The sequence below is a fragment of the Pogoniulus pusillus genome, chromosome 9 (genome assembly GCF_015220805.1).
Source record: "Pogoniulus pusillus isolate bPogPus1 chromosome 9, bPogPus1.pri, whole genome shotgun sequence".
Taxonomy (NCBI): Eukaryota; Metazoa; Chordata; class Aves; order Piciformes; family Lybiidae; genus Pogoniulus; species Pogoniulus pusillus.
In genome coordinates this window covers 40,050,698-40,066,948 of record NC_087272.1, presented here as the reverse complement: position 1 = coordinate 40,066,948, position 16,251 = coordinate 40,050,698, and the positions used below count along the sequence as shown (strand labels likewise).

At 57.2% G+C, this 16,251-nt stretch overlaps 1 protein-coding gene across 6 annotated transcripts in view; it reads left to right on the top strand.

Moving 5' to 3' along the window:
• Window positions 1-8,149, top strand: part of DLC1 (DLC1 Rho GTPase activating protein) — a 165,207-nt gene extending 157,058 nt beyond the window's left edge. For all 6 annotated transcript variants that reach the window (XM_064149330.1, XM_064149332.1, XM_064149331.1 and 3 more), the window contains 7 exons: window positions 670-868; window positions 3,015-3,228; window positions 3,872-3,986; window positions 4,654-4,875; window positions 5,474-5,691; window positions 5,846-6,019; window positions 6,324-8,149. In XM_064149330.1, the coding sequence (XP_064005400.1) occupies window positions 670-868; window positions 3,015-3,228; window positions 3,872-3,986; window positions 4,654-4,875; window positions 5,474-5,691; window positions 5,846-6,019; window positions 6,324-6,444 (1,263 nt within the window). In that variant the 3' untranslated portion in view covers window positions 6,445-8,149. The remainder of the gene's footprint in view (window positions 1-669; window positions 869-3,014; window positions 3,229-3,871; window positions 3,987-4,653; window positions 4,876-5,473; window positions 5,692-5,845; window positions 6,020-6,323) is intronic.
• Window positions 8,150-16,251: the final 8,102 nt, after the last annotated feature.

Below are 16,251 nucleotides of genomic sequence, written 5' to 3'. Positions count from 1 at the left end.
TCTGCACGCAGCACCCCCAGCCCAGCCTTGCACCTCACCTGCATGCAGCACCCCCAGCCCAGCCTTGCACCTGACCTGCACGCAGCACCCCCAGCCCAGCCTTGCACCTGACCTGCACGCAGCACCCCCAGCCCAGCCTTGCACCTCATCTGCACGCAGCACCCCCAGCCCAGCCTTGCACCTGACCTGCACGCAGCACCCCCAGCCCAGCACCTCACCTGCACGCAGCTCCCCCAGCCCAGCCTTGCACCTCACCTGCATGCAGCACCCCAAGCCCAGCCTTGCACCTCACCTGCACGCAGCTCCCCCAGCCCAGCCTTGCACCTCACCTGCATGCAGCACCCCCAGCCCAGCCTTGCACCACACCTGCACGAAGCACCCCCAGCCCAGCCTTGCACCTCACCTGCACGCAGCACCCCCAGCCCAGCCTTGCACCTCACCTGCATGCAGCACCCCCAGCCCGGCCTTGCACCTCACCTGCACAAAGCACCCCCAGCCCAGCCTTGCACCTCACCTGCATGCAGCACCCCCAGCCCAGCCTTGCAGTAATTTGTTTGGCCATGGGTCAGAGTGCAGAAAGGACCAGGGCAAGGTTTAGGGGCCGGGAGCTGAGGAACACGCTGCTGTTCTGGATGCACTGTAGGTGTTTGCTTTCCCATGTCTGTTCAGGTTGGGCTGTTCAGGAAATCTGGAGTCAAGTCCAGGATCCAGGCTCTGCGCCAGATGAACGAGAACTGCCCAGACAGTGCCAGCTATGAGGGGCAGTCTGCCTATGATGTGGCAGACATGCTGAAGCAGTTCTTCCGTGACCTCCCGGAGCCCCTCATGACCAACAAGCTCTCTGAGACCTTCTTGCAGATCTACCAATGTGAGTGGTGACATCTCTGTGGCTGCTGGCAGAGGGTGGGACTGTCTAATGCTGCTCCTCTGGGTACCACATGTGTTGCCTGTGCCGATCCTGTTGCAGCTCTCACAGGCTGCCTCCCAGGGGATGGATTTGTTGTTGTTTGAGTTAAGTGACATTCATAGTGCAGGTTCTCTTTGTGTCACTTTCCTCTCTTAGCTTGGGAGCAAAACCAAATCCTCCATCACTTGCTGTAAAGTTTTCCCCAGCAGAAGGAGGACACAGAGCTGCTGGAGGGAGGCCAGAGGAAGCCACAAAGATGCTGCAAGGGCTGGAGCAGCTCTGCTGTGAGCACAGCCTCAGGGAGCTGGGGGGGTGCAGCCTGCAGGGGAGAAGGCTCCAGGGGCACCTCAGAGCTGCCTGCCCAGAGCTGAAGGCAGCCTGCAGGAAGGCTGCAGAGGGACTTTGCATCAGGGGCTCTAGAGACAGCCCAAGGGGCAATGGTTTGGAGCTGAGGCAGAGCAGGCTGAGAGTGGAGCTGAGGAAGGAGTTGCTGAGTGTGAGGGTGCTGAGAGTGTGTCCCAGGCTGCCCAGGGAGGCTGTGGCTGCCTCCTTGCTGGGGGTGCTGCAGGCCAGGCTGGGTGAGGCCTTGAGCAGCTGAGTGTAGCTGAGAGGTGTCCCTGGGCATGGTGTGGAGGTTGGGGGAGCTGAGCTCTGAGCTCCCTTCCAGCCTGAGCCACTTGTTCCAACAGCTGTGGTGTCCTTGCAATGGGGACACCAGAACTGGAGGCAGTATTTGAGTTCTTTACTGCAGAAACAGCTTCTTGGAGCCCTTCCTCTGTTTTGTACCTTCCTTATGCCAGTGGCTGCAGAGAGGCTCCTGCACTTCCTTGGAAGCTGTGCAGGTGGAGGTTCTGGTTTAAAATCAAACCAGCCAGGCCATCCCTCAGGGCACTCAGGGCTTTTGTCTGGGGATTCTCAGGAAGGTTTGTGGAGAAAATCAATCAGGCTCTCCACTTGCTTGCACCCTCAACAGCAGCTCCTTTTGGGTGTAGTGGCAGGGAAGGCTCAGCAGAGCCTGCAGAGGTCTCTGTTCCTTTCCTTTCACAGGCGGTAGGTCTGAGGAGTGCCCGGAGGCGGTGGGGAAGCACTCTGTGTGTGTGTGCAGAGCCAGGGCCTCAGAGCAGCTGCAGACCTGGCTGCCACGCACGGGACATTGGCTTTGCGTTGCTCTTGCGCCGCAGGCTGTGTCTGTGGCCTAGATGCGCTGTGAGCTGCTGGAGGGCAGCGTGTGGCAAGCAGTGGAGTGCTGCTGGAAATCCCTTCCTGTTCTCCCCTGCTGGCCTCACACAGTCACTGAAGCCCAAAGCCAACACCAGCCTGAGCCTGGCTGCACCCTGTGTGCCACCAGCCATGCCCTCAGCTGCGGTGCTGTCGATGACGCAGATGCTGCAGCACTCAGACTCTCCCTTCAGAGCTGGCCTGCTGGAAATCCCTCTAGGAGCAGCAGATCTGCTCTGGGTTATTTCCTTCTCGCTGGGAGGAGAGGGCCTTGCCTAAAGAGCCTGTGCCAGGGGCTGCTTGTTGCTGGTAACCCAGGAGCTGGTGGGTGGCATGGGGCTGCACAGCACCGACTTGCCTTTGCCGCTGCATGACTTCGAATGAGCTGCTCGATAAAGCCAGCTCTGTGTTTGCTGAAGCACCTCCTGGCTGCTCTCTGACATCACTGCTGAGCAGATCTGCCAGCCAGCTTACTGCATTCTCTCACCTATTCTGGGATGTGTTCATGTGCCGAATTTCTTTGAAAGCCAAAGAATTTGGAGCTGGGCTGGGCTCTGTGTGCTCGTTCACTGCCTGGCTCCAGGCTTCTGTCGGCCTGGTGCATCTGCAGCAGCCTGGAGCTGTTGAAGTGAGCTCTAAAATTAACTCTGGCCTAGGCACAGCTTCTGTCCTGCCTGCGTTTTCTTGAGGCAGGAAATAGCTGAGGGCAGTTAAGAGCAGTGGGTTAAAAGAGACGTGGCTTGGTGTCAGCTGCGAGTGGCGTGCCTCCCGGAGCAGGGCGCTTCCAGCTCCAGGCAAATATGTGAAGCTGGAGTTTGCTTTGGGCTGGATTCATGCTGTGTGTGTGGAAAATCAATGGGCTGATGAGAGAACTGCTAATGCTGTGCAGATGTGCCCAAGGATCAGCATCTCCAGGCGATCAAGGCTGCCATTATGCTTCTGCCCGATGAGAACAGGGAGGTCCTTCAGATTCTCCTCTATTTCCTGAGTGATGTCACAGCTGCAGTGAAGGAGAACCAGATGACAACAACGAACCTGGCCGTCTGCTTAGCACCTTCCCTCTTCCACCTAAACACTGTCAAAAGGGAGAATTCCTCCCCAAGGTAGGTCTCTGGAGCAGGGCCCTGTAAAGCTCAGAAGGAGTAAACTCGGGAGGGTGTCCACAGCAACAGTGTAGAGAGAGCAGCAAGAGAAGCAGCTCTGCTGTGAGCACAGCCTGAAAGAGTTGGGGCTGGGCAGGCTGGAGCAGAGGAGGCTCCCAGGGGACCTTCTTGTGGCCTGCCAGCATCTGAAGGGGGCTCCAAAAAAGCTGGGGAGGGACTTTGGAGGCTGTGAGGGAGTGGCAGGAGTGGGGGGAATGGAGCAAAGCTGGAGGTGGGGAGAGTGAGGCTGGAGGTGAAGAGGAAGTTGTTGAGCAGGAGAGTGGTGAGAGGCTGGCAGGGGTTGCCCAGGGAGGTGGTTGAGGCCCCATGGCTGGAGGTGTTTGAGGCCAGGCTGGCTGAGGCTGTGTGCAGCCTGCTCTAGGGTAGGGTGTCCCTGGGCATGGCAGGGGGTTGGCACTGGCTGCTCCTTGTGGTCCCTTCCAGCCCTGACAGAACCTGTGATTCTGTGGTAAGTCTGTGCCAGCATGCCCAGCACTGCCCTGAATCACCAGTGGGTTTAGGAGTCCCTCTGTTCCCTTAGTAAGCATCTCTCTTCTGGGCATCGCATCACTGGGTTTTGTCTGTGCTCTTCTCCCCTCTGAAGGGTGATGCAAAGGAAGCCAAGCCTGGGGAAGCCTGATCAGAAAGACCTGAATGAAAACCTGGCTGCAACCCAGGGGCTAGCTCATATGATTGCTGAGTGCAAGAAGCTCTTCCAGGTAAAGCATCTGTGTGCAGAGCTGAAGGGTGGGTGAGCAGAAGCCAGTAGGATAAAACTGAACAAGGCCAAGTGCAGGAGAGGCTGAGGGAGCTGGGGGTGTGCAGCCTGCAGCAGAGGAGGCTCAGGGCAGAGCTCATTGCTGCCTGCAGCTGCCTGCAGGGAGGCTGTAGCCAGGTGGGGTTGGGCTCTGCTGCCAGGCAGCCAGCACCAGAAGAATGGGACACAGCCTGAAGCTGTGGCAGGGCAGGTCTAGGCTGGATGTGAGGAGGAAGTTCCTGGCAGAGAGAGTGATTGGCATTGGAATGGGCTGCCCAGGGAGGTGGTGGAGTGGCCGTGGCTGGAGGTGTTGCAGCCAAGCCTGGCTGGGGCACTTAGTGCCATGGTCTGGTTGGTTGGGCAGGGCTGGGTGCTAGGTTGGGCTGGCTGAGCTTGGAGCTCTCTTCCAGCCTGCTTTGCTCTGTGATTCTCTGACACTCCACAGGAACAAGTGCAGACAGCCCTGCAGTGGGGGAGTCCTTTGTGCTAGACCAGATTCCAGGCTGCAGCCACTGGCGTGTAGGCATCCCACCACCCAGGAGTGCTGGGCTTGGCTTCCGTGGCTGCCAGGCTGGCTCTGTGGTTTGGGGAGGGTACAGGAGGATGATTCCACCCTTGTCACCCCCCAGATTCCTGAAGAAATGAGCAGGGGCCGGAACTCGTACACGGAGCAGGACCTGCGGCCCCTCAGCCTGGAGGAGCTGCGGGGAGGCGGCAGCAGCACCGAGCCCTCCGACTACCACTGCTACCTCCAGGACTGCGTGGACGACTTGCTGAAGGAGATGAAGGAGAAGTTCAAAGGCTGGGTCAGCTGCTCCACCGCAGAGCAGGCGGAGCTGGCCTACAAGAAGGTAGGCAGCCCATCCCCCACGACACAGCGCTGGCCTTGGCTCTTCTCTAACGTCAGCAGGCTTTTGTCTTGCGGTGTTGGAAGCGGCTCAGTGCACACCTTCACTTGGCCGAGAGATCGAGGGACAGAGCTGCAGACTGCCTGGAAGCAACATGTCTGTCAGCAGTGCCCAGCCAGCAGGCACTGGTTTGTGCTCTGGGCAGGGACGTTGGCAGTGCTGCGTTTTGCACACCTTCGCCCGTGGGCAAAGCCTCTGAGCACTGCCACCGTGCAGGCAGGAGGAAAGAAACTTTCTGCCTTGCACAGCTCAGAGCTAGCCCAAAGAGGTGTTTCAAGGTGTTTAGAACATAAGCTTGGAGAATTTGGCTATTTCTCTGTACTGTCCAATCTCAGAGTGACCCACACTGGAGAAGGTGCCGGTAACTTACTAATTCGGAAGCCAGCGTGTTCAGAAAGCAGCCCAGGCTGAGCTTAGCACAAGCCTAGTACATACAGCACAGGCCTAAAGAGGTGTGCACTGGATTTGCTGTAAGCAGCCAGCATGAGAACAGGAAGTTTCAAGCAGAGTCAGGCTGAGGCCCCTGTGCTGACTCCCCCAGGTCTGTGAGGGTCCCCCCCTGCGGCTGTGGAAAGCCTCCATCGAAATCCCTGCTCTGCCAGAGGATGTTCTGAATCGCTTACTGAAAGAGCAGCACCTTTGGGATGAGGATCTCATAGACTCCAAAGTCATCGAGCCTCTGGACAGCCAGACAGACATCTACCAGTACGTGCAGCACAGCATGGCACCTCAGCCAGCCAGGGACTTCGTGGTGCTGAGGTAAGGCTGTGTGCTGCTGGTGGCATCCCGCGCGTGCCCTGCCTGCGCCGGTGAGCCGCGGGGGTGAGCCTCCGCTGCTGCGTCGCTGCGAGGCTCCCGAGGTGTCTGACTTACTGTTTGTTAAACACCAGGCTGCTTTTGTCTTGTTCCTTAGGACATGGAGGACAAACTTCCCCAAAGGAGCCTGTGTGCTTCTAGCAACCTCAGTGGACCATGAGCGTGCTCCGGTGGCAGGCGTCAGAGCCAACGTGCTGCTGTCGCGGTACCTGATTGAGCCCTGCGGGTCAGGAAAATCCAAGCTCACCTACATGTGCAGGATTGATTTAAGGTGTGGGTTCTGTAATCCCAGCCCTTCCTCTGTCAGCTGTGTTTGCCCACAGGGACACATCCATTTTAATGTTAAGTTAGTCAAGAGGAGGACCAAGTTCTCACAAAACTTCCATGGCTCTTCCCTACTGCAGGCAGACTTGGTTTTAAGCAAGGCTTAATGCTGAGCTGGGCAACAAGGAGCAAGGAGGAGTTAACCCTGGGCGGGCACTGAAGCAGCTGGGCGGTGGGGGTGTGTGTTTTGCACTAAGAGCAGCCAGGGGTCCTGGCAGCAGGCTCACCTTTACCTTTTCTCCACACGCCAGGGGCCACATGCCAGACTGGTACACCAAGGCTTTTGGACACTTGTGTGCCTCTGAAGTGGTTAAGATACGAGACTCCTTCAGTCATCAGAGTCCTGAGGGCAAGGAAGTTAAATCCAGGTGACTACTGAAGAGGAACAGCCACCAGCTCCACCCCTCAGCGCCGCAGTCGGTCCCCAGAGCTGAGGCTGCTGAGCCACGGCGTGGAGGGATGGCAGCACCAGCGCCGGGCTGCGGGACTCCGGCCGTGCCGTACGCCTTGAAGCTGCTTCCTGTCTGTGTAGGGTCTATAGTGTAGACCTCGACTGGAATCCCTAGGACCGTGCAAAAGGAAAGTCTTGTCCTGCAGCTGGTGTGAACAGATGCTTTGAATTGCTTCTGAGAAGCAGAAGTCTTTAAATGCAACCTAGAGGGTGCAAGGCGGTGAAGGCTGCTGGTTGCCGCCGCAGCGCTTGGCTCGGTGCACAGAGCCGAGGGGCTGCAGCAGGGGGAGGGGCTGGTGTATCCACTGGAGTAGTTGGTACTCTTCAATGTGTGCTCACTGAGACGAGCAGAGAAAGGTTTGCACAGAGATTCAGGTGTGAGTGTGTTCATGGTTGAAAGGACAGCAGAAGTGTCTGGTACACTGATGGGCAGCCAGGGTGGCTTGGAGCGTGCTGGGTGCAGTTCAGCCTAGAAGGGGCCTGCCCTGTGGACCAGGAGTCGCCATCCTCCGCCTCTGCATTTTCCTCAGTTCTGACCTCGTTAAAACCCCTAAACAGACGTTGCTAGAGGCCTGCCCTGCTCGCTGCCCTCTCAGCCAGACGGTGGTGTAGGAGTGCTTCGCCAGCGTGTAGCAATGTTAAACGTGAAGCACTCCTGAGCAGTGCAGCAGCTGAGCAGGGAAGGGTCCCCGCAGCAGCACGGAGAGACAGCGGCGGCAGCTCTGCACTGGCCACTACGTGCTGGCTGCTTTACTCCCACCTGCACTGACTACAAGTGTCTGAAGGAGCTTTTCCTATTTCACTGTACCCTAACAGCTGGGAGAAAATTCAGCACTGGAGCTGTGGTGCTGAGAGGTGGCAGAGCTCCTGCAGCAGGTGGTGGGGTGAGGTGGCCAAGAGGAGCCTCCGGAGCGCACTGCCGGTCCCCCTCCTTGTTAGGCTGCACTCTAACACAAACAGGACCTCGCTGGGAGCGACTTGGAGAGTGCTGGTTTGGGGCAGAGGTGAGGAGGGTGGGGAGGGGGCTTGCTGGGTTTTAAACCCTGTAGGCTGTCCACCCCCCCGGCATGAACTATAGGAAGTCTGAGGTCCTCTGGAAGGTGTCTTTCCACAAGCTTTGCTGTCAGGTGCAGTGTGGTGATAGGTGTGTCCTGTGGCTGGGGTGTGAATGAGGTGCAAGATGGAATTCTGACTGAGACTTGGTTACCATTGTCAGTATTATTTGAAGCTTTTGGATGAAGATGTTTGGTTTTTTTATTCAGGCAAATAATGTAGTCCTTGCAGTAAGTGTTCCTCCCCGGCAGGGAACCCTTCTATGCTCCTCTGCAGCCAGCAGCCTCGACTGTGTAAAGTTGTGTGTTGTACATAGCCTCCCCTTGTAACCATGGATCCTGCCCACAGTGTACTGGCAGGTGTAGGTAAGGCATGGTAAAGATTATTTAAACAGACCTGTATTTATACCTCAGATATTCTCCCTGGGTTTTGTACCTCAACAGCTACGTTTTCTATTGTAAATGTGCTCCACGGGACTCCGGGCTGCAGGAGGCAAAGGAAGATGTTTAACTTGCTAGAGATGTCTGTACAGAATATACTCAATAAGTGCACTATTAAATGGTTACAAACGGCCTGGGCTTTGCTCTGCATTCTTCCCTCTGCTGCCCAGAGGAGGCATTTTTCTTACCGTGGTTCTTCACCGCTGCCACCTGCACAGCCACCTCTGCCCTGGCCCAGGCCAGCCTTTGCAGCAGTGCTAAAGTCATAGAATCAGGCAGGTTGGAAGAGAGCTCCAAGCCCAGCCTAGCACCCAGCCCTGCACAACCAACCAGACCTAAGCCTCAGCCAGGCTTGGCTGCAACACCTCCAGCCACGGCCACTCCACCACCTCCCTGGGCAGCCCATTCCAGTGCCAATCACTCTCTCTGACAACAACTTCCTCCTAACATCCAGCCTAGACCTGCCCTGCCACAGCTCCAGGCTGTGTCCCCTTCTTCTGTTGCTGGCTGCCTGGCAGCAGAGCCCAACCCCACCTGGCTACAGCCTCCCTTCAGACACCAATGCAACTCCAGCCTTTCTGGAAGACAAGTTTGAGGATGGCAGCCAGCTGGGCACAGAGACTTCCCTCCCAGCAGCTTCAGACATGGGCAAGCAGGAGGAAAGCTCTGGCTGGTGGAAAAGGGTTCCTGAGTTTAACAGGCAGCAAAACCAACCCCTCCTGCTCGATATGCAAGTGTGCAGTGCTGGAAAAGAGTCACCACTGCCTCATTTGCTGCAGAGAATGAGGGCAGGGCGAGCTGGGCAGTGCCAGGGGAGTCATCAGCCTTGCTTTACAATCATAGAATCAACCAGGTTGGAAGAGACCTCCAAGATCATCCAGTCCAACCTAGCACCCAGCTCTATCCAGTCAACTAGACCATGGCACCAAGTGCCTCATCCAGGCTTTTCTTGAAGACCCCCAGGGACAGTGCCTCCACCACCTCCCTGGGCAGCCCATTCCAATGCCAATCACTCTCTCTGCCAACAACTTCCTCCTCACATCCAGCCTATACCTACCCTGGCACAACTTGAGACTGTGTCCCCTTGTTCTATTGCTGGTTGCCTGGGAGAAGAGGCCACCCCCCACCTGGCTACAATGCCCCTTCAGGTAGCTGTAGACAGTAATAAGATCACCCCTGAGCCTCCTCTTCTCCAGGCTAAACAGGCCCAGCTCCCTCAGCCTCTCCTCATAGGATTTGTGCTCCAGGCCCCTCACCAGCTTTGTTACCCTTCTCTGGACATGTTCCAGCACCTCAACATCTTTCTTGAATTGAGGGGCCCAGAACTGGACACAGCACTCAAGTGCAAGTGTGAAAGCAACTGGAGAGAGTTGAAGCACAGCAGCAGAAAAGTGAAGCTGAAGAGAAGGCCAGGAGAGGATATACCAACAACTGACTAAGGTGAAAATGGAAGCCAGAGGCAGCTTCTTTTCAGAGCTTTGGCAGCCTCAGCCAACAGAAATACCATTTAGGCATCTGCCAGAGCTTGTGATTTGTGAGGTTTGTCTGGCAGAGGAGCTGCTGCCTTGTGGTTACCAGCAGTGTTATATTCCTTCTCTGCCTCAGCCTCCCAAGATCCTGAGCACCCCTGCCTCCCACCATGCTCCCCAGGGGCCTGCTGCTCCACAGCCTGGCACAAGCAAACCTCTTGCTGTCCTCACAGCAGCTCTCACACACCAAAGAGAGCCTCTCTGTTAAGGGACTGCACCTGCTTGGCTCATAGAGGAGCATTTTTCTTCCCAAGTTAATACCCAAAAGAAAACAACTGCACAATGTGAAGACCAAACCCAACCACCCAAACAAAAAAGCCAGCACCAAAACCCCACCTGAGCCCCAAGTTCGTTCACAGCTGTGGGCCCTTGGGCCAGGCAGACTCAGAGCTCTTCTTCCTCTCTGTCACGGTTGCATTGTCAAGCACATGAACGCAGGGCAGACTCCCCGAGCACTCCACTTACTCTGAGCTGTGCCTAAAGTGCATTTTGGTTGCTTCCCAGACAGCTTTTCCCTTAAATATGCCTAAAGCAGGACTAATTTTGACTCATCCCAATAGCCTCAGAGCAGAGGAGTTCCCAGCCTCGGACCATCTTTGTGGCCCTCTCCGGAGCCCTTCCTGCCATAGCTTCCTCTAGAGGCTTGCAGACTGCTCACAAGGAAGCTGCTCCTGAGCCGAGTCCAGGGGCAGTGAAGGATGTGAAAGAAACAAATCCCATCCAAAGGGGTGAGGGCACTGGAGGGGCACAGTGCTGCACTGAGCCCCAGCACACACGGCCTGGGTGCTGGGCAGCAGAGCTGCTGGGCAGCAGGGCTGCTGGGCAGCAGGGCTGCAGGCAGAGCCTGCTAGCAGCAGCAGGGCAGCCAAGCAAAACGGGAGAGCAGCTCCAAGCAGCTGGGGGGGGTGTGTGTGGCGGAATGAAAGCTCACTAATGGCAAACCTGAGGCAGGAGGAAGGCAAGGAAGAGGCACTTTGCAGGCAGGCAGAGGGCCCTGAGAAGCAGCAGGAGTGTGGGCACAGGCTCAGAGCCTGGCCTCATGCCTCCCCCAGCTCCCATGAGGCATGCTGAGCTAGAGAGGGTCCCTGCCTCACCCTCCGACATGCTCACGGAGCCTGCAGCTCACCAGCTTCAGCCCGGGCCAGGGGGCCCTGCCTGGCTGAGAAAGATGCAAAGCCCAGGTCAGACACTTAGCCTGGGAGCTGCTAATTAATGAGCAATTCAGGTCTGCAGCCACACTGCCACTGTGACTGCCACACTGCCACTGTGACTGCCACACTGCCACTGTGACTGGCAACGAGCCTCCGGGCCCCTGCCCCTGGGGCAGGTGTGCAGTGGAGCCTGCTGTAGATAAGCCATGCAAAGGTTTGAGAAGCAAGGCAAAGGCACCAAAACTCACCAGCAAAACCCGGGGGTGTCCAGCAGGCTGCACTCTGACCAAGGACAGAGCCACAGAGGGAAGCAGCCAGCAAGCATTTCACCTCAGCATCTTGGCAGGAGACAGGAGGTGCCCTCAAGACCTTCCTGGCAGGAACCAGTTTAGCTTGGAGAAGAGGAGCTGAGAGGTGACCTCAGCAGTGGTTATCAATGTGTGCAGGGTGAGTTGTAGGAGGCTGGAGCTGGGTGATGCCCAGGGACAGCACAAGGGGCACTGGGGGGCAGCTGAGGCAGAGGAGGTTTCATGTAAATATGAGGAAGAATTTATTCCTTGTGAGGGTGGCAGAGCCCTGGCACAGGCTGCCCAGGGGGGCTGTGGAGTCTCCCTCTCTGGAGATATTCAAACCCAGCCTGGCTGTGCTCCTGTGTGATCTGCTCTGGGTGCTGCTGCTGTGGCAGGGGGGCTGGACCAGATGATCTTTGGAGGTCTCTCCCAGCCCCTGACACTGTGACTCTGTGACTGCAGCCCCACAGCTGCACAGGGAAAGCACAGCTCCTGTGGCAACCTGGGCAAAGGCACTGGGAGCCAGCATTTCCCTCAGGCCTCCACCTCAGCCAAGTCTGCAGCCACACTGTTTCCTGGGAACAAGCTGGATGGCCATGGGAAAACAGAGGAGGGCCCTGAAGCCTCTGGAGCACATGGCAGAGAAGTGGTAAACGAATCCAGCAGCCAGCACAAAGCCTCTCTCTGGAATGGTTTTACAGAGGGGAGGGTTTCGACAGCACCACACAGCCTGGCTGCAGCAGAGCCCAGGGCTTGCTCCCCTGCTACACAGCCAAGGTCTGCCAGCTGGGGAGAGGCAGGGCTGAGCCAGAGCCCAGGGGGGCTTGGGAGCAGCAGCCCCAGGGCCAGCACTGCAGACAGCAGCCAGGCTGAACACACCCAGCCAAGCCTGCCATGGCTTGCTTCCTGCAGGCCAAGTCACACTTGGCAAGGCAGGTGTGAGGTCCCTCAGGAGCACTCCTGGCTCACCCCGAGGACATCAGCTCCTTCCCCCAGCCCTGCAGGCTCACAAATCAAGAGTCCTACACAAATAAGCTCTAAGAACCTCTTGGCTGAACTCTTTGTATGAGCTTGTTTTGAAAGACATCAGGCTGGAGGAAGGGAGAGATAAGGCTTGAAGAAAGACTACACCAGAGCTAAGCAACTTGGTTGAACAAGTGGGGCACAGGGAAAGGTAGCAGTGAGCTGGAGTCTCTGGCTCCTGCAGGAGAGCCTTCCCTGAGACACAAGTGACACTCAAGTGCCAAGCTGGGGGTGCTGCTGGAGGAGAAGCCAATCTGAGCTGTCAGTGTGCTCTGGCAGCCCAGAGAGCAGCCAGAACTGGGCTGCAGCCAGAGCAGTGTGGGCAGCAGGGTGAGGGAAGGGATCCTGCCCCTCTGCTGTGCTCTGCTGAGACCCCACCTGCAGTGCTGCATCCAGCTCTGGAGCCCCTGGGACAAGAGGGCTGTGGAGGGGCTGGAAGGGGTCCAGAGAAGGGCCACGAGGATGAGCAGAGGGCTGGAGCTGCTCTGCTGTGAGCAGAGACTGAGGGAGTTGGGGCTGTGCAGTCTGGAGAGGAGGCTCCCAGGGGACCTTACTGTGGCCTGCCAGGATCTGGAGGGGCCTAAAAAAAAGCTGGGGAGTGACTTCTTAGGCTGTGAGGGAGTGGCAGGAGTGGGGGGAATGGAGCAAAGCTGGAAATGGGGAGATGTAGAGTGGATGTTAGGAAGAAGTTGTTGAGCATGAGGGTGTTGAGAGCCTGGCAGGGGTTGCCCAGGAAGATGGTTGAGGCCCCATGGCTGGAGGTGTTTAAGGCCAGGCTGGATGAGGCTGTGTGCAGCCTGCTCTAGGGTAGGGTGTCCCTGCCCATCCCATGAGGATGATCCTTGTGGTCCCTTCCAATCCTTTCTGATTCTATGATTCTAAGTTTCTCCAGGGAGGGCTTCACCTGGCTGGAGCACAATCAGCCTTAGCCCTCTCCCTGGTGCCCAGGGCTTTAAACCAAAGCATGACCACAAAGCTGTGCTCTTTTATCACAGCTGTCTCTGGCTTTGGTATCACAGCTCCTTGGTCAGATTTCCTCAGCTCACTCTTCCCAGAGACAGCCTGCAGTGAGCTTGGGCTGGTGTGCAGAAGGACCCTGCAGCTTTCAGAGCCTGGAGAATGAGCAGTCATAAAATGGAATCACACAAGCAGGCAGGTTGGGAGAGAGCTCCAAGCTCAGCCAGCCCAGCCTAGCATCCAGCCCTGCCCAACCAACCAGACCATGGCACTAAGTGCCCCAGCCAGGCTTGGCTGCAACACCTCCAGCCACGGCCACTCCACCACCTCCCTGGGCAGCCCATTCCAGTGCCAATCACTCTCTCTGCCAGGAACTTCCTAACAACATCCAGCCTAGACCTGCCCTGGCACAGCTTCAGCCTCTGTCCCCTTCTTCTGTTGCTGGCTGCCTGGCAGCAGAGCCCAACCCCCTGCTAATGCACCAGGGGGCACAGCAGGCACAGGGAGGAGCTGCAGCCTGTGTGGAGCAGCTGCACAGGTGAAAGCCTCCTAAAAGGGCACAGGGGACACAGAGCCACACAAGTGATGGGCTCCTTGCTTGCCATAAAGCCAGACTGAAAGTGCTGGCTGCTTGCTTGCCTCTGCAGCCACCTCCAGCTCACTTTGTCTGGGCAGCATGCCCAGGGTGCTGCCCTTCCCACAGCAGCTCTGGGCTGGGCAAGGCTGGCACAAGAAGCAGTTGGTCACCTTCAATTGCCATCATGGGCAGCAATGCAGGGAGAGTGCTGTGTGGCTTCCCTTCCCTGCTGCCCCCCTCCCTGCAGCTGGCTTTGCTCCTCTCCCACCTTTCTGCACTCTCACCACAACACCACTCTGAAAGGTGCTGTCCCCTTTAGTGCCAAGGCAGTTCAAAGGCTTTGGAGCTTGCTTGAAAGGCCTTGGATTGTGTCAGCAGCTGCAAGGGGAGGTGCCTGAGGCACCCTCCCCTGGGGAGGGTCCAATCCTGCTGCTGGCTGGGGCTTAACAAGAAATGGCCAAGCAGTGTCCCTAGGCAAGGCCAGGCTGCCCCTTCTCTGCCTCCTGCTCTCTCATGGAGCTCAAGCTTGCAGCTCGAGGATCTTTTCTGGTGTGCTGCCAAGTGGAGAACATAAAGCACAGGGCAAGCACAGAGCTCAGTGGGGACACGGAACTCAGCTTCTGTCAACACGTTCCTGGCTGGCAGTCCCCAGAATAATCCAACAGCTAAGGCAGGCACCAGAGCAGCTCCACACCAGCTTGTAGCTCCTGACTCTGCTCTGGGGAGAGCTGTGCTTAGCCAGAGAAGCAGACTGGCTGACACCTAGTGGGAAATTCAAGCTTTTCTGTCTTCCCCTGCTGGCTGAATCACTCCAGGCCGTTCTTTAGCCTGCAGCAGAGGAGGCTCAGGGCAGAGCTCACTGCTGCCTGCAGCTGCCTGCAGGGAGGCTGTAGCCAGGTGGGGTTGGGCTCTGCTGCCAGGCAGCCAGCAGCAGAACAAGGGGACACAGCCCATTCTCCCAGTAACTCCCTCTGTGCCTCCCAAAGTAAGTTATCTACACTGGAATGGTTTAGGTTGGAAGGGACCTCAAAGACCACCTAGTTCCAGCTGCCTCCCCGCAGGCAGGGACACCTGCACCAGAGCAGACTGCCAGCTGCCCTGCTCCCCTGAGTGGCAGGTGAGTGCTCAGAGCTGATCTCAGCTGGGCCTTTCAATGAGAACTAGGCGGTGTAGGAAGCAGCTGAGAATGAGAACGGAGACTGCCAGCAGTGCCACTCACACCCGGGTCAGAGCACAGCACGGGCTGGGCTGGAAGGGACCTCTGCAGCCCATCCAGTCCAACCCCCTGCAGTCAGAAGGGACATCCTCTACTAGAGCAGGGTGCCCAGAGCCCTGCCCAGCCTGACCTTGCATATGCCCAGGGACGTGGCCCCAGGCAGCTCCCCAGGCAGCTCCCAGACACAAACGGCAGGTGTGCAGTGGTTCCTCAGCTCGCTCTGAGCTCAGCCTAACACACCTCCAGCTCCCGAGGCTATGCCTGAGCCAAGCCTCCCACAGGCACTGCCACCCACTGGCTCCCTCCCTAAAGTCCCAGAGCCATGGCCCCGCAGCACTCCAGCTGCACAGTGCTCAGAGCTGACTCCCGAGCCTGCCCACCAGCACACATCAGCACATCACACTGTGCAGTCACTCTCCACCTTCTCAGTGTGCCCAGCACCACTTTGATAAGAGAGCCAATGGCATCCTGGCCTGCATCAGGAGCAGTGTGGCCAGTAGGAACAAGGGAGGTTATTCTGTCCCTGTGCTCAGCACTGGTCAGGCCACAGCTTGAGTGCTGTGTCCAGTTCTGGGCCCCTCAATTCAAGAAAGATGTTGAGGTGCTGGAAGGTGTCCAGAGAAGGGCAACAAAGCTGGTGAGGGGCCTGGAGCACAAACCCTATGAGGAGAGGCTGAGGGAGCTGGGCCTGTTTAGCCTGGAGAAGAGGAGGCTCAGGGGTGACCTTATTGCTGTCTACAACTACCTGAAGGGGCATTGTAGCCAGGTGGGGGTGGCCTCTTCTCCCAGGCAACCAGCAATAGAACAAGGGGACACAGTCTCAAGTTGTGCCAGGGGAGGTATAGGCTGGATGTTAGGAGGAAGCTCTTCACAGAGAGAGTGATTGGCATTGGAATGGGCTGCCCAGGGAAGTGGTGGAGGCACCGTCCCTGGAGGTGTTCAAGCAAAGCCTGGATGAGGCACTTAGTGCCATGGTCTGGTTGACTGGATAGGGCTGGGTGCTAGGTTGGACTGGATGAGCTTGGAGGTCTCTTCCAACCTGGCTGATTCTATGATTCTATGATACATTTTAAGAGCTGTAGCGAGTCAAACAGCAAAAATGTAGTAGCTACTCAAGCCTGAAGCTCTCTATGTCTGCTCCTGCACAGCAAAGCCAGGGCTGGGGAGCACAGCTGCAGATCCTGTGTCTGTCTTCTGCCTTCCACTTAGCTGCTTCCAGCTGGCCTCTAGCTGCATGTGGCAAAGCCATCTCCCTTTCCCTGCAGGGCTCTGGGATTCTTTCAGCCTGGCTTTTATTTAGCACCTCTCATCTTCCTCTCTCCCCACTTTGGGAACAGCAGAAACCACAAAATGCTTTCAATTAGCCTCTTAATCTCCTCGGGCAATGCAGTGTCTCTAGTCTAGACTCCACTCAAACTACACTCATTTGTTGAGCATTTAGTTCTCAATTAAAAAGAGAAGAAGAAGTTGAGACACTTCCTGTGGTCCCCTG